At 40.9% G+C, this 20790-nt stretch overlaps 2 protein-coding genes across 4 annotated transcripts; both read left to right on the top strand.

Annotated features, from left to right (window-relative positions):
* The first annotated feature begins 35 nt into the window (after positions 1 to 35).
* On the top strand, positions 36 to 9908 carry map6b (microtubule-associated protein 6b). 3 transcript variants are annotated; one of them, XM_040008833.1, is made up of 4 exons: positions 36 to 566; positions 640 to 1392; positions 3844 to 4057; positions 8129 to 9908. In XM_040008833.1, exons 2-4 carry the CDS (start codon positions 659 to 661, stop codon positions 8345 to 8347), a joined length of 1167 nt encoding a protein of 388 aa, XP_039864767.1. In that variant the 5' UTR covers positions 36 to 566; positions 640 to 658; the 3' UTR covers positions 8348 to 9908. The 3 variants fall into 3 exon arrangements, with proteins under 3 accessions (XP_039864767.1, XP_039864766.1, XP_039864768.1); XM_040008834.1 differs by adding an exon at positions 4630 to 4678 and having other exon boundaries at positions 120 to 1392; positions 8129 to 8239; XM_040008832.1 differs by having other exon boundaries at positions 39 to 1392.
* A 3571-nt stretch (positions 9909 to 13479) lies between these two features.
* Positions 13480 to 19953, top strand: zgc:112083 (uncharacterized protein LOC550461 homolog). Its single transcript, XM_040008824.1, has 10 exons — positions 13480 to 13855; positions 14356 to 14540; positions 15581 to 15807; positions 15903 to 16014; positions 16094 to 16246; positions 16346 to 16420; positions 16774 to 16894; positions 18813 to 18951; positions 19050 to 19174; positions 19301 to 19953. Exons 2-10 carry the CDS (start codon positions 14390 to 14392, stop codon positions 19725 to 19727), a joined length of 1530 nt encoding a protein of 509 aa, XP_039864758.1. The 5' UTR covers positions 13480 to 13855; positions 14356 to 14389; the 3' UTR covers positions 19728 to 19953.
* The last annotated feature ends 837 nt before the right edge of the window (positions 19954 to 20790 follow it).

Below are 20790 nucleotides of genomic sequence, written 5' to 3'. Positions count from 1 at the left end.
TTATTGTTTTCTTGAATATTTCATCATCAGATTTTGCATCTCGTCCCCACTTTAATCATGGCCGCTGCATTCAGTGGGATTTGACTTGATGTTAATTTCGTGTTATTTGTTCTGATTTTCAGCCACGTTTTTTTTTTTTTTTTTTTCGGCCATTTCCTAAAAACGGAACAATAGGCTTCTGCGAGGCTTGCATCCACTGTGGGTTTACGTTTGTGACATGGCAGCATTGGGGTTAACCGTGTCTCCTCCCTCTTTGCTGGCCAGACGCTGACGAGCTCAGGTGATAGTTCATCGTGCATACTCAGTGCAGACCCCCTGACTGTCGAAGGATCACACAAATGTGGGTGGGGTCGCTTTGATGCGCAACCAGACAGCAATGTATACACTCCACAGCAAGCCCCCAAACTGTGAAACTTGAACAAGAGCAACATCCTGCAGGAGGAGGCAGAGAGGGAGGCGTGTGGGCGCTTCTCCCGTAAGTCTCGGGCAAAGATTAGATCTGCTCGTCGGAATTGCATAACGCGAGAGTAATCCTGACTGGACAAAAAACGAAGAGGGTTCGAGTCGTGAGTAGGACGTTTATTTACGTGTTTATCCCCGATTTATTTCCTTCCCCTTGAGCATCTTTTCTCTGGTCAGCTTCCTAGAATCGAACATTATGGCATGGCCGTGCATTACGCGTGCTTGCTGCATCAATCGCTTTTGGTCCGAGCTGGATAAAGCAGACATCGCGGTGCCTTTGGTTTTCGCTAGATACTCCGACGTGGCCGACGTACCGCATGTGCCCCATCATCCGCAGCCGAAACTGAAGAAGGCCGGTGCCATTGCCATAGAAACCCAGCCCCATCCCGGCGAGCAGGAGGCTGGGAAGGCACCGCCCGCGACGGGTGCCGCAGCGGGCAAAGATGGCTCTACTGCGTCCGTCATGCGCCAAGACTTCAAGGCGTGGAGAGTGCGCCCCGAAGCCAGCTGCAAGCCCAGAAACGAGTACCAGCCATCGCCGGCCCCTTTCAACAACGAAACTCAGTATCAGAAGGATTACAAGCCCTGGCCTATACCGAAGAAGCACGACCACCCATGGATCCCCAAATCGAGCCCCACCGCCGGCGGTCCGGAAAGGAGCGCAGGAAGCGGTAAGCAGGAGCAGGTGGCCGCCGAGGTCGAGAGCGGGGTGGAGAAGAGCGAGATTGAGGAGAAGACGCAGGAGAAGGAGTCACAAGAGGTGGTCAAGAGAAGCGTGAAGAGGGAAAAGTCATCAGAGAGGAAAACAGGTGAGAAGACGGAGGGACAGGTGGCTGCAGATGTGAGCGCGGAGCAGAGGAAAGGCAGAGCGGCTGCAGACGCTCTGAACAGGCAGATAAAGGAGGTTATGTCGACTTCTAGCAGCTACAGGTAAGCGTGTAAGGCTGTGACAATGCGCTGTTCAAGGTAACACTTTTTATTCTACACTCTATTACATGTTTGATTTTCTGTAATTGCTGCTACCGAGTGCACAGTAACAGAGGGTGTTAGCAGGAATAAGCACAGCATCCCTGAAAGCACTTCAGCTGTCACGCAAAAATCACTAGAGGATTTTTTGGTAGGCTATTGAAGAGTCTCTTTTTGCAATCTCCAGTGATATCAGATGTAAACTGACACTGCTACAGATAAAGGTTCAGTATTGATTTTTTTTCTGCTTCAGCCTTCCTGGGAGTACTACCAAATCAATGCCATGGGCCATGAATGAGTAAAGCCACTAAAAGGATCTGAATGTAATCATGTGTGTCTTAACAGGGTTTTTTCTGCTCAGGCTTCCTCCAATTTTGAGTAGGCGAGGCATGCAAGTTGAGAAGACATGCTTCACAGAAATTTCATGGAGAAAAGCTCATTACAGATCAAAACTGAATTAGTCTACTTCTCTGTGTTTTGCAGGCAGTGAAGTAGAAACAGTTTGGATCATGAGAATTTTAAAATGTGAAACCAATGAAGGAGTAAACCATGTATACAAGAGTAAAGAAGGGCTTCTGTCTCTAACCCAGAACACACACTCACTGGCCACTTTGTTAGGTACACCTGTTCAACTGCTCATCAACACAAATATCAAATCAGCCAATCACATGGCTGCCAGAATGATAAATTTAATGAGCTTGAGTTTTTATAGCCTCCATTAAAATCGGACAAAAACAGTGTCCACTCCAAGCTTCGATTTCTGCTGCAACATTAAGATGGTAGGCTCAGAATTTGGCATTAGCAACAAGCATGGATCCATCCTGCCTTCTGGGCCCCTTACCAAGTGAGTACTGTTGCTGACTACGTCTGTCTCTCTATGACCTCTGTGTACCCATCTTGTGATGGCTGCTTCCAGCAGGATAATGTCACAAATGTCACAAGACTCAGATTATCTCGAACTGTTGTTTTGTTTTTTTTTTTTTCTTAATACGACAATGAGTTTACTGTACTCACATGGGCTCCACAGTCACCAGACCTCAATCTAATAGATTTAATAAAGCTCCCCTGGGATGTGGTGTAACGGGAGATTTGCATCATGGACGTGCAGCTGACAAATCTGCAGCAACTGGTTGATGCTATCACTAAAATCTCTGAGGAATAATTTCACTTTATTGAATTTATGCCACAGTGAATGAGGACAGTTCTGAAAGCAAAAGGAAGTCCAACTGGGTGCTACCAAGGTGTACCTAATAAAGTGACTAGTGACTGTATGGGCGACCGTGGCTCAGGGGGTTGGGAATCGCATCTGTAACCGGAAGGTCGCCGGTTTGATCCCTGGGCTCTCTGTCCTGGTCGTTGTGTCCTTGGGCAAGACACTTTACCCTACTTGCCTACTGGTGTTGGCCAGAGGGGCCGATGGCGCGATATGGCAGCCTCGCTTCTGTCAGTCTGCCCCAGGGCAGCTGTGGCTACAACTGTAGCTTGCCTCCACCAGTGTATGAATGTGAGAGTGAATGAATGGTGGTATTGTAAAGCGCATTATTATTATTATAAATGACCTTGCTTTCTGAATGGTTGAGTTGGAAACCGGAAGTTTTCATTTGTGCAGTGAATAAAACACAGTTACACATTGCAATAACAGCTCCCATTTATTAAAAAACAAAAACAAAAACTATTTTCAGGGTCATAATAATAATAATAATAATAATAATAATAATAACAACAATAATAGTAATAATAATCTGAATTAGAATTCCTAATTAATTTCCTGCTGTGTAATAGAAAACATGTGTAAGCGGTGTCTCACAACGAGTCCACTTCTTGTCTACATGTACCTGAAAAGAAAGCACGTGTTGCCCCTTCCCGGTCTTGCAGAGCGTGGACAATAAATCTGAAGGTCAAATTTTGATTTGACTGCTAAAAATAAACTGACAGTCCTGCAGAACCTGCGGCTGAGCTGTAATCAACATGAATACAGTGTACATGTCTGATGGTTGGTACATGAGCGTCTACATAAAAGTGAGGATAGCCTCTAGTGGTGATGTCAAATTATCCTAGGCCTCTATGCCAAGGATAATCTGTACCTTGCAAACCTTTCATAGAAAGCTTTTTATCATTATTATTATTACTATTATTATTATTATCATCATTATTTGTAAATCTTCTGTCTTTTCAGTATAATCAGTGGCCGCTCTTCTCTCAATTCAATGCTTAATTTTGGCTAGCTGTTAATTTTAATGTTGTATGAGGAGCACCACAGCTGTGTTCAGTTTTAATAATTGATTCATTGACCAGGTTTCAGTTTATTTTAGAGTCAGTTGATTTAATGACTCTGATTTTATCTTTTTTCTTAACTATTCAGTAATAAAAAAAATAAATAAAAAAAAATAAAAATCTCATTTACACTGTTCTTAGGACTGAGTTCAAGGCTTATAAGGATGTGAAGCCAGTGAAGCCCATCAAAGCTCCATCCCAGTATAAACCCCCTGGGGAGGAGACCAGTCTGGAAACCAGCTATAGTGCCACATTCAAGGGGGAGCAGGTGAAGGCTCACCCAACGGACAACAAGCTGCTGGAGCGCAGGAGGATACGCAGCCTGTATAGCGAACCCAGCAAGGAGCCTGCCAAGGTGAGATGACGTCCACGCACGAATCTGCAGAAACTATACCTCTCCATCTCCATTTTGACTTCTTGTAATTGCACACATATCAAACCTAAATTAACCCGGCTGTATGCTAGAGTTTCTATTTCGTGATTTGAGTTCTTACTGACTGAAACCCATAAGTGTTATCTCATTATACAAAATATTCAAGCAGTGCCTAATGGCATGTGGTCTAACTCACCATAAACACAAACTAGAACAGCTTTATGTGTCAACATTCTTTTTTAATTACACGATGTGCATTTGTCATTGCTACTTGGTTCTGCTACACTACGCTCAGCTAATCAGCATACATACTGTGTATTTAGCAAGCTGTATATGCTAATGAATAGTAAAATGGTCACTGCATCGATTTCAGAAGCTAAAGTGACATTCCATCATTAGAGTATGGTAATATGACGTAATCCCTTTACCAACCTATTATTTGAAGATATTCCCCACATACGGTGAGATCTTTTTGCATGTAATGGGTTTGAATTGGTTAGTCATGTGTCTACAGTGGTGTGTTCATGTGGCCACTCCTTCTCTCATCCTTGTAGGACTTCTCAGAGACTGAGAGCAGCTCTGTTCTAAATCTGCTGTAGTCAGGTGTGTTCTCTGTTTCTTCTAGAAGGCATGGAGGCTGACCTCAAAGTTGATAAGGCCAAAACATGCATACTGACACACACACACACACACACACAGTATGCGTCTTGGCTAATGTGAGCTTCAGGCCATGTCCACACTAATGTGTTTTCCTGTGAAAACGCATCTTCTTCTCTCCGTTTTGGCCTTCCGTCCACGCTGAGACGGCGTTTTCGGTCAAGGAAAATGCAGCGTTTTGAAAACGCTCTCCAAAGCGGAAACATTTGAAAACGCCGTTTTTGCATCACACTGTGGACAGCGAACCTGGAGCCTTTTCGAAAACGACAGCACATTTTAGTCATGTGATGCAATCATATGACCAATTAAACTAAGATCGCGGAGGGCATTATACAGCAGGTGTTTTGTTTGCGCTCAATTTTGACAGCCCTATTAAAGATTAATATCAGTTTGTACATGCTCCAGAGAGCTTTTCTTCAATTTCTTTAATTGTCAATCGCTTTTGCAACTTTGTACTTTTGTGTTACGCAGCAACAACTACACCTCATTGTTAGTCCATTTAAAAAACTCGACATTTTGCCGCGACGTTTCAAAGAGCCGAAAAGTAAATAAATGGCAGACAGAAATGAGGCAGGTCGAAAATCGTCTTGCGTTTCACGCATGCGCAGTACTGGAACGTAAGCGTTTTCAGACGTTTCCAAATGTGGACGCACAACAATGTGAAAACGACTGAAAACGATAGTGTGGACGCGGAGCGTTCTCAGACGAAAAGAACCGTTTTCATATTTATCCGGGCTAGTGTGGACGTAGCCTCAGTCACATTTATCACCCAGTGGCCAGATGCAGTCCTCCCAAAGTTATTTGTTCACTGTTTGCCCACTTCTCAGCCTGCACCAGCCACTACCTTTTGTGGAGATTTGTAGTTTTAACAGTTCATCATGGGGTTTTGGAAAAAAAAACAGGAAAAAAGGATGGGATTGGAGGAAACAATGAAGCAGAGATGCTATCAACATGTATCAGATAAAAATCAAAACATTTGTTGCACCAGTGGACCTAGAAAACATTGCTTTATGCTCTATTGTGTTAGTAACACTGGGCAAGATGGCACTTTTCTTTTTTTCTTCATGCAATGGCTGACCATGAATTGGCGTACAGATTATAAAGAGGAATACTAGGAATATGGCAGTGCATTTTTGATATCCTTTGTGCCTCTGTCTGATTAGTGTAGCAGCAGTGTGCAGGTCAGTGTGACACAGCCATGTGGATCTAATTGTATTCTTTGAGACCCACGTCATCAACATTAAGAAGCAAAAATATTTAAAGTGTTAAATCTAATCTGGACTTTGTTCTGAAAATGTCTGGTAAACCTGATGGAGTGCAGTGCCTTTCTTTATTTATTTTACACTGGTACCATGGTAACATAGTCTTCCTAATCCCACACTGACGGTCTCTGGCAACAAAATTTATTAACAAGGTTTGCCATGGCGACGCCTAACTTACTTTACACAACTCTGAGAAATAGAGCTGAACACGTTTTTTTTTTTTTGGTCAGAAATAACCTTTCACTGTCATCTTATACAATATTGTTTGTAAGGTTTATTTAATCAGCAAAAGTTGAGCATGATTTGCAACTTTGTCGCTGGATGCTGATGCTCATTTATAAAAGCTGGGAGCCCCTCCATCAGTCTGTTATCACTAAGGCAACTCCAGCTCAAGAGCAGAAATGAGCTAAGCGCCTGGCTTGAGGCCACATTTATCTCTGCACCCACTTTTCCCCACTCAATCTTTTGATCTGAACAAATCTCACCAATGCAGGCCTGCTTGTCAAGCCTCCACCAGTATTAGTAGTTGAACCAAATTACTTCATTTTATAAAGCATAATACTAACATCATATACTAATATAAACTAAATCCCATGTATGCTTTATATTCCTTAAAAGTTCTTAAATAAGGAACTGCACGAACCACTTTTTAGAGAAGGAAAGGCACAAACACGCTTTTTGTGCTATTTTTTGGACCTTTATCTTCATTGCACTAACCACATCATGCAAGTATCATCTATAGCATATGGTGTCATTTGCCTGAAATTATCTTGAGTAGCAAGATAAAAGAAGGTTTGTATTGCATGATAAAATAAGACTTGATTTATAATCTATCAGTTAGCCTACCGTAAGTAAAGATGTAAATGGTTAGCTTAAAATTTTGGGAAGTATGCTTATTTGTTTTCTTGCTTGGAGCCAGCAGTTAATTATCTTAGCTTTGCACAAAGGTTCTCAAAATGTGGTCCGCGGGTCAGTGGCATTCCATGGTAACACAGTATGCTGCCTGTGAGTTTGACAAGGAAAGAATACATGAATGTACAACACATTTAATTTATATGCATGTCACCCTTTAAATTTCCAGTGCAGAGCAAAACCAAGAAAACGTATCACTTCGGGTTCATCTCTGCTGTTCTAGCAGTCATAGTGGTCTAAACCTTACTGTCACCCCATTAGCTGTTAGTTCCTCACACCCCACATGGTGGTGGTGGTGTTGGTTGGTTTCATTATGTCACCCCCACTGGTTAAACGTGGAAAACTAAACGAAATAAAATGTAGAATCCTAGAATATTCCCACAGAGTGTCAACGACATGCCTGATCATCAGCATCAGAATTCCCGTCTAAGCTGAGATCTGCAACTTGTTATTTCAACATGTTAAAATGGCAGTTTTGCATTGGGGTTAAAGTCTGCACCATCCTGCAGTTAGAAAGTCTTGCTATAAGGCGTTTGAACAAATGTGATTGGCTCAGTTGTTGGCTTTGCAAGTGATGGAGCAACACCTGTAATGGGCTGAGAGAGGTGGAGTAGCCACACTCCTGGGTGGAAAGATCAAGCCTAACCCAATTGTCATTGAATGCACCATTCACAGTTAGAATCTTTGGTACATGATGCTGTAAAACATGTTACAGAGCGAGTCATTTTTACACATTCATTGACTCTTAAACTCCAGAAGTCTGCAGTAACTTAGTAACTTAGTAAATGGAGCTGGATGCTTCTGGATATTTACATATGTGGTTAAAAGTGGGTCAAGCTCAGCAGGAAGGCAGAGAAATCTGTGATCAGTGGATAACCAGGCCAATTTTTTTTATTAGGAATCTACCGTAGTGGCATATTTATTAATTATTTTATTAAACTGACAGCAGTTTGTGCTGCTGAATTTTCAACATGATTTCACATTAAATATTTGTTTGTTGTGTTCGATTGTGTCTAAAGAGGAGAACAATAAGGCCAGGGTGTTTATCCAGAATTTTTGCTAAGCTGAGCCAAGGTAATTGGCTATCGGCTTTAGATTCATATTTAAATGATGATGTTGTCATCCTCCAAGCAAGGAAACAAAATAAATTCCATTTCCCAAAGTATTAATCAGTTTCTCTGACATCAGTTTAATCTCGTCTCGCATCTCTTCTCTCTTTCAGGTGGATAAACCAGTTTCCCGCACCAAACCAAAAAAGTCATCATCAACACCAACAACAACAGGGAGGATGCAGAAAAAAGCTAAAGAGAAGCAGATTTCTAGTTCCCAGTCAGCCAAGAAGAAACCTTCTTTGGGCGCCTCAGAACCCAAACCGGGCGGAGCCGTCACAAAGAAGAGCAAAGAGATCAGCAACAGACTGGCAGAGGCGGGCAAACAGTAAAACAAGCTGACGTGGTCACATGAAGCGAATCTCTTCCCTTTGGTTTATTTCCTTACCTGTTGTTTTTGCTGTCCGGTCATATATAGTTTGAATGGGCACCAATGTTGAGCTTTTAGAATAATGCAAATAATTTCACGGCAAACTATGCGTGTGTGAATGTGTGAAAAGTACGTGAATGTATTCTGGCGCACAGAACTGCTTTCTATTATCGAGCACATAATTTTGCACATTGTTTCTATGAGTTCTGTTTCGACAGCAAACCTTAAAAAGGAGCCATCGGTACACATGTAGTGTGTGTATGAAAGGGACTTTCTACCTTTGTCTGAATGGATGATGAATTCAGTGTTAAAATGATTGTAAACAAAAAGAAAAAGGTCAAAGAGAGGCTTTTTTTGTTTTTCTGTATCACATGAAGGGATTTTTGTGAAAAGTGAATAATCTGTTTCACAGTGAATTACAGTGCCTCCGCTGTATGGTCCTGGTTTTCATTTCATTGTTCTGGATGATATCTGCTGAGATAGAAAGTGAACTGTAATATAATTACTACAGCTTGCATGCAAGACCCTGTTTTCGGTTCATTAGCTGACTGTCTGTCACAGTCACATCCTAGCTTGTAAATTGAGCTTTCAAAGATAAATGTATAGGGTTAAATCCTTCTCAAACATAATGCATGAGTAGAAATAGATTCTGATCACACCAAAAAGGTACATACAGTGAGTAAAATCATAGTCTAGTGGCTATTAAAACTGTAAAATAAACACACCAGCAATATGGTTTCACCCACAAGCAATCTAAATGGAGATCCACTCCCTTGATTTAATAAGAAAACCATAATTTTCACGATGACTCAGTACTTTGTGGCATTGTACTCCACCCTCCCCTCTGAGCTGTGACGCTGTAGTTGTGCTAAATAATTTAAAAAAAGAAAAGACAAATAGGCCTAAAAAAAGAGAGAGAACTAGTTAGATTTGCTCAACATTTTTCACTCTGAATGCACTGATGTGTTGAAGGACAAGGAATGGGCCAGGACTCTTTAAACTGCTGCTGTTTGAAAATCTAAAACTCGCATGAGTTCTTCGTGACATGACCTCAAAAAGTCATCACAGCCCAGCCTTCCCTCTCTGGTTGTAAACACAGACGTATACCGTGATACCCTCAGTGGCCGACACGGCCGCAGTGTGTGAGGGCCCAGTCTAGCACTAGCCACCGTGGGTCTGCTTCCAGTTTTAGCTTCTGTGTGTGTGAGTGCATGAGTGATAACTGAGTGAAAGTTTTTTTTTTGTGCGTGCGTGTGTGTGTTTGATCTCTTCAGCCTGCTGCCTGCTAAGCATCAAGTCTGACCCAACCACTACAAGTGCTGCTATGCACTCCGACACTCTGGTGCTATATCTCTCATCTTATATGCTGTCTGGTTTGGACTGCGCGTGGCGTCAGACCAGAGTGAAGTGACGATATGACATGCGTATGTCATACTGCTGTTGTGATATTGTGCTTGTATTCTCAGCTTGCTTTGGATGAACTGATTAAAGTGATGCAGAATCCTGCATTGTGACTTGTTGAATTTATTTGGACTTTAGTGTTTATTAAAATGCAACAGCTTATCCTGTTAAGTAAATTTCATATACAGTCACTGTCCACTTTGTTAGGTACACCTGTTCAGCTGCTCATTATCACAAATATCCAGAGGTCAGAGAAAAGGAAGGAAGGCAACAGCTCAAAAAGACTTATTACAATCAAGGTATGTAGAAGAGTATCTCTGAATATGCACAACATGTCAAACCTTGAAGCAGATGGGCTACAGCAGCAGAAGATAACATGACTCCTGTCATGAAACTGAAGCTACAGTTCAGAAATTAAACCATAAAACATTGGTAACACGTGTCCATGTCTGGTGAGTTAGGCTCAGAATTTGGTACAAACAACATGAAATCATGGATCCATCCTTCCTTGTATCAACAGTTCAGGCTGGTGGTGGTGTAATGGTAAGGGGGATGTTTTGTTTCCCATTAGTAACCAAATGAGCATTACTTAAGCACCAAAGCCAACCCAATTAATGTTGCTGACCAAGTCCATCCCTTTATGACCACAGTGTACCCATCTTCTGATGGTTGCTTCCTGCAGGATAATGCGGCATGTCACATACCTTAAATCATCTTAAACTGGTTTCTTGAACATGGGGTTCACTGTATTCAACTGGCTTCCACACTCACCAGATCTCAATCCAATAAAGCACCTTTGGGATCTGGTGGAACGGGAGATCAACATCACACATGTGCAGTCGACTAATCTGCAGCAACTGTGTGATGCTTTCGTATCAAATATCCTTTTTTCCAGCTCCTTATTGAATCTATGCCGAGAATAAGGACAACTCTGAAGGCAAAAGGGGGTTAGCACTAGCTTTCTGTACCTTATAAAGTGGCCAGTGTAGACTGACATAAAAATGCAAGGAGGGGAAGTCCAGAAGAAATGAAGTGATGATAAATCTGTGTGGTTACTCATGTTTTCTTTGAAATATCTTTCTACAACTTACATCTAACCTCCTAAAATATTATTTTTTACATCAAGAGATACTTGTATCTTGAAGAATTTCCAAAGAAAGCCAAGTCAACTGAAAACTTAGGGTATCTGTGCCAAGGATCGAACTAAATAATTAAGCAAGAGTACTGAATTGCTATTTAACTTCAGTGTTGCTGATTTGCATTTCTCCAGAAGGGAAATCTGAGACATTCTCCTTCAAGTTTGGATTTTGTTGTTTTCTGTTGACCTTACAGTTTGTGCTCTGCAGATGTTCCCTCCTCCAAACTCTGGTAAAATTGAGAGCCATTTAAAGGTTGCATAAATTTATTTTATGCGAGCATCGTTCAGTTCAGTTTAAACAAGCTAGCCAAAGTGCTCTCATCTGAAAACAAAACACTCACTGTTAATGAAATCATGAAAGGGCGGATGTAAGACTGGAAAGAAACATTCATTTATCCCTTTATCATCCTTTTTGGTGTCTGGTGGTCATTTTCCTGTGAATCAGTCATCCTGACATAAATCTGCATCAATAATTCAGTCGTTATGGGCCCTCGTGTTTGCAGAGCAGCATGAAATATTGAATAAGAGATCAGCAATGGTGCTGGAGCTGCCTAGGCTCTGCCCCCCCCCCCCCGCCTTAAAACACATTTGTGGCTGGTCATGGTCCCTCCCTATATTGTAGGCTACTGTTGGTGCAAGTAAGAGTTCTTATTATATTATATATTCTTATTATATTGTATTGTATATTTTTGAAGTTCATTATGGTGGAAACAATAAACTTCAGTGACCGTCACAAACAAAACAGGAGCTGTGACAGTAAAAAGGGTTTAGGCTTGAATGCATGTGTGGGGGAAATGGCATGTACAATATTTGTATTAAATATTCACAGCACAGAAGAGACTGCAGATGATTTCCCACTTTATTCGTTTTATAGCAGCTCATTTTTGAGAACACAGAGGAATGAATCACCTTGAATGCGCACCACAGTATAAGGCTGCTGTTATGAATACCTGCATTTTGTGCAACACTGAGCAACTTTATTAGTGTAGCACTGACTTCACTTTAGGAGACATGCACTCTTGTGAAAATATTGTATTTCTTTGACAGACAAAGGACTGACGGTCAGCAAATCATGACCTCTAGTGGAGGGGATCTATGGCACAATCTGACAGTAAACCTTGTGAGCCTTGATTGAAAGGTGGCTGCAGGCTGATCTCAGGTTTCCTTCTGCTTACAGTGGCTTCCTGTTTCTCTTGGCATTAAGGGCTTTCTCAGGCTGGTAGGGATAACCAGTTCCTTCAGGTGTAAATCATCTCTTTTCTGTCTATTAACAACATGTGAAACCTTCCCAGTGTAAGAATGCAGTATAGTACAGCACAACAGAAGGGGAATAATTAAGCCTGGGTCATAATTATCCACCACACTAGAAAAAATGCAGAGATTTTGGTCAAAGATCAAAATCATTCCAGATAAATAAAGTGAATAAAATAAAGAATAAAGTTGCATGCATGGATGATTTTCAGACTGACAGGAAACATTTCTGAATTTATACAAGAGAGGACTATTTAACAGTGAAAATTACTGCTATCATTTAATCCGTCCACTGCACGTGAAATAGCTTGATCACAGCAGTCCTTATTGTACAGGTCTGTTTCTTTGTTCGCACTCTGTGTCTGGAGGAAATGCTGACAGGGTGGAGGAGAAGTTGTTGTCACTTCCTGGGAGGAGTTTGGTCTGGCGTTTAAAGATAAAAACAGACATAAGAGCTGTGGTTTAACTGCACTGCCAAAGAAGGAACAAAGAAGACAGAAGGCTTTCCGAGGTTATCAGTGGTGCTACACTTAAACACAGGGTTGCGATTCTTTTACTATAAAATCATAACTGAGCTGATCAATTAATATAGAAAAGTATATTTTTTTTTCTAAAAAGTTGATTACAACATCTAAACTAAACTAAACTTGCTGAATTTAAACCGCATATGAATAATCTTATGATATAAAATATTTTATGTTTGTGACTATTTTATGCTCTCTTTTTTTATACTTTCCTAAATAGTACTTTAAGTGAACTCAGCGCAGGTACTGAAGCATTTTATTAGTATTTTTACTTAAATGAAACTCCGTAACTAAACCATACTACTCCATATTCATTCAGAGGATCTTGTTATTTTATGTTTTATGGATATTAAAATGTAAATACAAGATAAGAACAAATTAAAATAATGTATATTTGTGTGTGTGTGGAGTGTGTAATATCCCTGCAGTAAATAACCACATTAAATTATATTTATATATTTAGTCTGATACAATAAAGAAATATTAATTGTAGCCCAAAATCATGATATCATCACAGCATTTAAGGAGGTCTAGAATTGGACCTTTTTAAAGTTAATTTTAGGATACAAAGGGAAGGGTTGACTTGTTCCTTCACTACAAAATACATTTTTCTCATAAATGTGAGGATTTATTTTAAGAAATTAAGAAACAGTTTTTCTTTTCTTTCACCTTTCTTTGAGTTTATGTATTTATTTCAAATTGAAATTTTATGGCGTGGCACAAAAATAACGCCATAAAATTCGAGCTGGATGAGTTTAAATACCTGGAATCAGTCATCCAGAGAAGAAGAGAGTGCAGACAGGGTGGAGTGGTTGTAGATGAGCTTCAGGGGTGATTTGTGATAGAAGGATAGAGAGATAGATGTAGATAATCCATTGTGGGACCGTCTAAAGAGAGAAGCTGAAAGAAGAAGAAGCAGAAGCAGAAGAGGGGGATAATAATAAGAAGAAGTGTATAAAAACAAAATGCTATTTACTTCAGGCTTTAGTTTGCTGCGGTTTCCAGTGCAGTAGGTGGCGATATGCTCAGCTTTCCCGGCACAGTTTTAATAATAAACGAAGAAGAAGCGACAGGAAATAAACAAAGCCAAACAAGCTGAGAGGAGGGAAGAGCAAGGAGGAGCTCAGATCTGCTGCACAAAGTGATATTAACTGTTGTAAGAAACATTTATGAAAACCTTGTGTATCACTAGAGTTAGAAACAACAGTATGAATTTATACAATCCCGGGTTAAAATGTACAAGCTGTATTAATTTAGGAAAAGTCGGATAAAGAGCACAGACCTGTGACAGGTTTCGCGGGAGCTAATCTGTTAGCCAGATAAACATCATCTACACAAACACAACTTCTTAAGGATGAAGTAAACTGTTGTTAGCTGTGAACGGCCTCATTAACTGTTATGACCAAAAAATATATTTTAAAAATATATGTTTTGATGTGGTTTTAGTTACTCATTCAGTCAGATAGTGAGAGCTTTGGCGCTAACTTCAGTTAATGACTCTTCAAACATTTACAAACATGTTTCAGTTTCCATCAGTCCTCGTTAGCACATGCTAACTAGCAAAACGGCGTCTTTAGTAGTTTAGATGTCGTAGTTTAACGTTTCCTTTTCTCCCTGGGTTAAACATATGTGCCTACTTTCTGTGTGGCTGGTTAGGGTGCGAGGGGCTGAGCTCACAGGACTCAACGACATGATGACAACAAAGAGACTCGGGAACTTTGAGGTGGTCTGTGAGTGGGGTTCGTGCAGTTTCACGGGCCGCTCCATGGAGGAGCTCAGCGACCACATGTGTCTGCATTTGAAGGACTACCTGGGGGACAACGATGCCCTGGAGGAGCTGGGTAAGCGATTTTTGCGTGCAGGGGTGGGCGAGGGGTCAGCTTTTGTTGGGCAGCACATTAAGTTTATTAGCATGGGGTTTAATGGTCAGTGTTTGGTCCAAGTGTTGTCCAGTTTAAATATGCCTGTTGAATTTTACAAAGAGGTGCTTCTGTTACTGAACTCTCATTGTGGTTGTGTGTAGATCAGTGCAAGTGATTGGATTTTATTGTCATTTAAAATAAATTTTGGCTTACAGTGATTTATATGGACAAGATTATAGAGATAAAAAATGTCATTGTGCTGTTTTCTGTTTTGCAGCATTTCTCTTGTTTTGCCTTTCAGCTCATCCTCTCTTATACTTTTGTCCCTCCATCGGCCAGGCTGTGGCACATTTTCTTGTTCTGGGTTCTTTTGTGACATCTTGGATGAGTTGCTGAGGCGCTCTTAGAGTAATTTTGGTGATTCAGTAATACTGCCTTTGTAGATATTAAATTGTCTGTAGCTAATATTAAAATTAGTTTGATGATCTGAAACAAATATGCAAAAAAAAAAAAAAAGAAAAATCAGGAAAGGGGCAAGTTTATGGATTAAACTAATTGTGATTATTAGAATTTTTTGTGATGTCTGTACTATTTTACTGGTAAATGCTTATTTTAATCACTCACCCCTACCAGTCATCTCTGCATCATCTAACCATAACCTGCTTATATTACGAATGCTACGAATGGCAGTGCTGCAGAGTGCGCTGTAAAGCCCCCTGCTTCATTTGAGTCACAAGTAAAACTGCTTTTGTAGCTACAGTCAGATTTTGTCGGTACATGGTTTTAGTTTTATTTTGTGACAGCAACTGCACAGCAACTGTCTCTACTCAACACCAGACTATACGATGAGATACTTCTCAACCTCATGCTGATCACGGTTAATCTGGTTTTCATGTTATTGGACATGTGGGTGCTTTAAAGTTTTTAAAGTTGCTTTAAACATTCTGTAATGATATTGCAATAATTACTGATTCCCTTTCTTTCCTTCCTTCTTTCTTTCTTTCTTTCTCTCTCATTAGATGAATATGCTTGTCTCTGGAATGGATGTGAATTTCTCTCCATGGGTAGCCCTGCAGAGCTGGAGGTCCATGCTTATTTCCACAACTACCATGGGAAGCTCAAGTTCATTGGGTCACAGCTACTCAAGTCCCGTCCAGATCTTCCCAGCTGCAATCAAGGCATGCACAGCAACAATCTGGTCCCTGAAGGATCAGACGGATATGTTTGCCAGTGGGAGCAATGTGATGTAGGTATTTTTCATTTAAGTTATCCAGTCTTCACTAAACGATTGATATATTATCATGGGATTTATTTATTTTTTCCTTGTTTTCTTTTTTAAAGTGTACATTTAATAATCCTGAGTGGTTCTATCGACATGTGGACAACCACATAGAAAGTGCTGAACCACAGTCTCTGCCTCAACAACAGCAGGCGCTCTTCTGCCAGTGGGCAGGTACGACCGGGAGTTTTTTAAACGTTCGTGAGACGCTATCTCCTTGGACACCGTGTGACATTTCCCGTTTTGTTCACAGGCTGCGACGCCTTTTTCAAGATCAGATACCGTTTGAGGGAACATATGCGGAGCCATACTCAGGAGCGCCTTGTCGCCTGCCCTACGTGTGGCAGCATGTTCTCCAGCAACACAAAGCTGTTTGACCACCTGCACAGGCAAGCTGAGCCAGTAGGTGAGACGGACGCTTAAGCTCGCATTAAATTTCTGTGATGTTGATGTTTTAATTGCGCCGCCTTATTGCTGATGTTTGTATGTGTACTTATCCTAACAGAGACGCTGGTTTGTGAACACTGTGGGAAAGCTTTTTCCAGCGAGAGGCTTTTGCGGGATCATGTTCGTCAGCATGGTGAGTTTTATTTCTAAGTTTTCTTTTGGGATTAAATTGTTTTTATGGCTGTTTGTCTTGAAATATTAGAAATGGAGAGAGCGGTTTATGAGCAGTTTATCGCACATTGCTACAGATTTTCTTTTGTTTCTGTTGTCAAGCTCCCTACTGTGTGGTCTTTAGATTTGTATTCATTGAGCTCTTATTTTGTACTGAGTTATGTCATTTGGTTGGTCAGGTGTACAAAATCTGATCTATTTCAGTTTCTTTCTGATCTGTTAGTTATTAAACGTTAATAGATCCATGGTGGATCTCTGGCTCAGTTTGATCATCTGTTACATGCATTGCCCCCCTTTTTTTCTTTTTACTCTCAGTGAATCAGGTGAAGTGCCCCTTTTGTGACATGACCTGCACCACTTTGGCTGCTCTGAAGATCCACATCAGGTTCCGCCATTGTGATGAGCGTCCGTTCCCGTGCGACTTCTGTGATAAAAGGTAGATCCTCCAACACAGCTCATCAAGTGTTCAGTTAACAGCAAACACACTCTTAACTCCATCGTTTTCTTTAATCTGGGAGCGAAAGCTGGGTTATCAAGTTTCAGCTATTTCAGTAAAATTCTCTTCCATAAAATTTTTTTATCATTAACGTCTTAAATCGTGTATTTGTGAGGAACCATGTAGCATTTTTCACATCCAAAGTCACAAGGAAGTTTTCATTCCAGCTCACTCATTATTTCCTTCAGTTTGTGTATGTGTAAGTAATCCCTGTGAGGCAAAAACTCAGCCTTCATGTGACTTTAAATGCTTGATTTCTCACAGTTTTCTGCTCTTAGCTTGTCAGTATCCTTAACATGGTGCTCTCAGGTACACAGCTCTGTTTGTGAATACAGGATTCGCTAAAAAAGGTCTTTCAGACTGAGGAAGAACAAAGTGGGTGCACCGTGGGCCTGGTATATAACAAACAGGGATTATTCTTAACTGTGATTTATGCAAAGCTACTCTAGTATAGAGTCAAAGAACAAAAATGGGAGCTGGAAATGAGCTCAGGATAATATCTGCTCTTTAGATCTTTTTATTATATGTTTTTAGTCAAAATACTCCCTTTAATATCTGCTTCAAATGTAACCAGTCTTTAGTCGTGCCTTAAAAATATTGTATACCCTTTAAGGAATTCTCCTAATAAGACCTTAACCAAACTATTAGGAAAGGTTCGTTAAAATATTGTGTTTAAAGGGGTTTTTAAAGAAAGAGCCACAAAATATGAAAAAAGAAACCAGTTCCTTGTTTTATTGTCTTTCAATCATTTATGTCTCTGTATGAGATATATTGGTTTGCAGCCTCCTGTGATGTCAGAACAGCCTAATCATCGTCTCCAACTGACCCTCCCCCAAAGAAGAATCAGCAGGATTGACATACAGATGTTTGTAACTGTTTCTGTTTCATTTGGGGTGTTTTTTTTTACTCAAGCATAATAGACATTTTTATTTATGAAGTAACCACAAAGAACAGGAAAATGCAGGCACTTCTGGTCAGTAACACAGACTTTACTGCCTATGCTGACCAGTCCTGCTTATGTGCATATTCATCCCTCAGAACAGCCCATTTCGAGCCAGGAAAAACTCTGCAGTGTGTAATTTTATTTCCTTTATATACTCAGTAGAGCTGTGTGCTGTGACTGTTCCTGGCTGGAGCTCAGTCGCACAGCAGCTCGTTTGCTTTTAAAGCCCCCAGATACGCCCTGTTAGGAGATGAGTTAAAAGCAGGGGTATAAAGGTGGGGAAGAATTAGTGACCTGTGAGGTATTTTTTAGCTGAAACTTGAAAAACATATTAATAGAACACATGAGGGTAGAAACGGGCCATAATATGGGACTTTTTAAGTAGCAGTGCAATTTTTGACTCATCTGTATTGAAAATGTAAACAACTATAAGTAAGTAAGAAGTAAGAGGCTCAAACACATGACATGTGAGTGAGAATGCTGCTAGAGCCACATCTTTATTACCAAAATCAGTTTTTACCCCTCAGCCTTGAAAGGCTGATGGGGTACTGTCGTAACCCTGCTGTGCAGGCGGCTTGGACACTCAAATTTGTGAATACAAAAAAGGAGGCGACAGGATTTTTAAATTCATACCATAAGTGATTCTACAAAAAGTCTCAGATGAGTTTGAAACTCAGTGACTTGGTCCTCAAGGTTTCTAAAGATCTTGCAAATGCGATAACTTGAAAAAGATGTCACCAAGTATTTGAAATTGACACTAAATCTCCCTCAGGTTGGAATCTCAGTGAGGTCAACTATTCTGAAAATCACTTTGGATTTTTACATTTAGACCAGAGGTGCATCTACAGGGAGGCTGAGGGGTAAAAGCTACAGTCGCCAGTATTTTTAACTGTTTCCATCTTTATTTCCCCACAGATTTAAGAACCAGCGCGATCTGCAGAAGCACACAGAGGTTCACAATGAGGGCACCATGTACAGCTGTACAGTGGAGGGCTGTGATTATACTTGTCATACGTTCCAAACAATGAGCCAGCACTTCAAGAGAGTCCATGAGGTTTGTAACACAGTGTCGTCCAACATATTACCTGGTCAGATCATCTCAGCCTGCTGTGACTGTAGATATACTAATGTTTTTTTGTTGATGACCAATAGGTTGGGGGAATGGCTAAATATAAATGCCATATCTGTGATAAGGTGTTCTCTTGGTGTTACACTCTTACACTTCACCTTCGTAAGAAGCATGAGCTGAAGTGGCCCTCTGGACATTCCCGCTTTAGGTGAGTCACCTGTGGTAATAGTCATCCTCTCTGCTTTACAGTCCTCTGGGTGCGACAAATATAATTTAAGTAGAGCTGAAAAAAAGTAAAAACTCAAATGGATTCCTCTCCTCTCCTGTCATACAGGTACAGGAAGGATGTCGATGGTTTCCTGAAGTTAAATATGGTGCGCTTTGAGACTGTTGAAGTGACAAAGGAGATCATGAAGAACATGGCCAAGAAGCCTCAGAGCCTTCAGAAAAGTCCGAGTGGCAGCAGTCAGGACGAGAGCGCCGTTGTCACGCTGGAGAGCGGCCGAAGCTCCCCCACAGGATCCTCCTCGCCCTCCTCCAGCTCCTCCTACTCCTCGGAGTTCTCAGGAGGTGAGGACATGTCATCTCAAGCCAGCCCCAGAGGCAGCGACTCTCCTGTCTACTGTGTGATGAGCACCATTCCTCACATTGAGGACGAGTCTGCAGGACTGATGCAGGAGGACTGTGATGGTTTTGGGGCTTCCGGAGCAGTCCAGGCTCTGACGGAGGTTGCGAGGGGCCTCGGCATGGATGTGGTTTAAGTGTTCACTGTGCACTGGGTCAGATGACCCACACCCAGTGTAGGCTTTATGCAATTAATAAAAATTTCTGTTAAAGTTTTTATGAATGGGGGAAGAGTTAAAAGCACTAGAAAGCTTGTTCCATGAAATGTTCTCCAGGCACTGAATTCCGAAGACTTTATTTTTTGTTGTGACCTTTGTTGAATTTTATTGTTACACAGTTAAATACATTTTTGAAACAAGAAAAGATCGTGCCATGTTTTTGTGTCTTTTTGTGGCTTTGTGGTTTTAGGGATGCTAATGAGGGTTAATCCACATCTATTCATACATCCTCACTTTTAGCATTTAGCTCAAAGCTTATGTGCAAAATACAGCCTTACAGACAAAATCTCCATAAACTCCATAAATCGGCAGTTTTTCATTTTCCAGGTTTTTTTTAGAGGCCAACCTGAGCCCAACTTAAAAAAAAAAAGTAAGAACATGAACATGAATCTGCTTACACTTTAAGGTGTAAATAATCAGTGCTGCTCACTGTGTGGAGTACCACAGAAACCTAAATGACCAGTGAACACAAGACAGGCGCTGTAAATATATATTTTTAAATACCTCATAGTACCCATCATGTCCTAATGATCTCTGTGAGTCCTCTGTTACCAGCTCCCAGCTTGAGTTAGGGAACCCAGTCTGCTTTTAAGATTGGATTAAACTTAGCTTTTAGGTCAAGCTTACATTCAGAGCTGGATCAACCTTTCCGCTATGAAGCAAATGGCTCAGACTGCTGGGAGACCTTCCTTGAAAACATTCAACATGCATTTATAAGCCATTGTTTTATGTCTTTAAGAGTTTGAAATGTTGCTGTTTTTTCCATTATCCTTAATTTTTCCTTCACTTCACCCAGTTCCAGGACATGCTTGCCCTCGATGAACCTGGTTCTGTCAGAGGTGCTTTCTCCCACTCTGGCTGATTACTCAGAGATTCCTAGTGCCTTGATGTGACTGTTTTTATTTGGCTCGGTATAAATAAAACTGAAGTGAGAGATGAAATTTGAGAATGTGAGCTCTCCCTTTCTGAGCCTACTCTGGAG

This window comes from Simochromis diagramma, unplaced genomic scaffold, assembly GCF_900408965.1.
Source record: "Simochromis diagramma unplaced genomic scaffold, fSimDia1.1 OVJJ01000344.1, whole genome shotgun sequence".
NCBI classification, from domain to species: Eukaryota; Metazoa; Chordata; class Actinopteri; order Cichliformes; family Cichlidae; genus Simochromis; species Simochromis diagramma.
The sequence above is the reverse complement of the archived record's forward strand: the minus strand, read 5'-3'. Positions and strand labels throughout refer to the sequence as shown.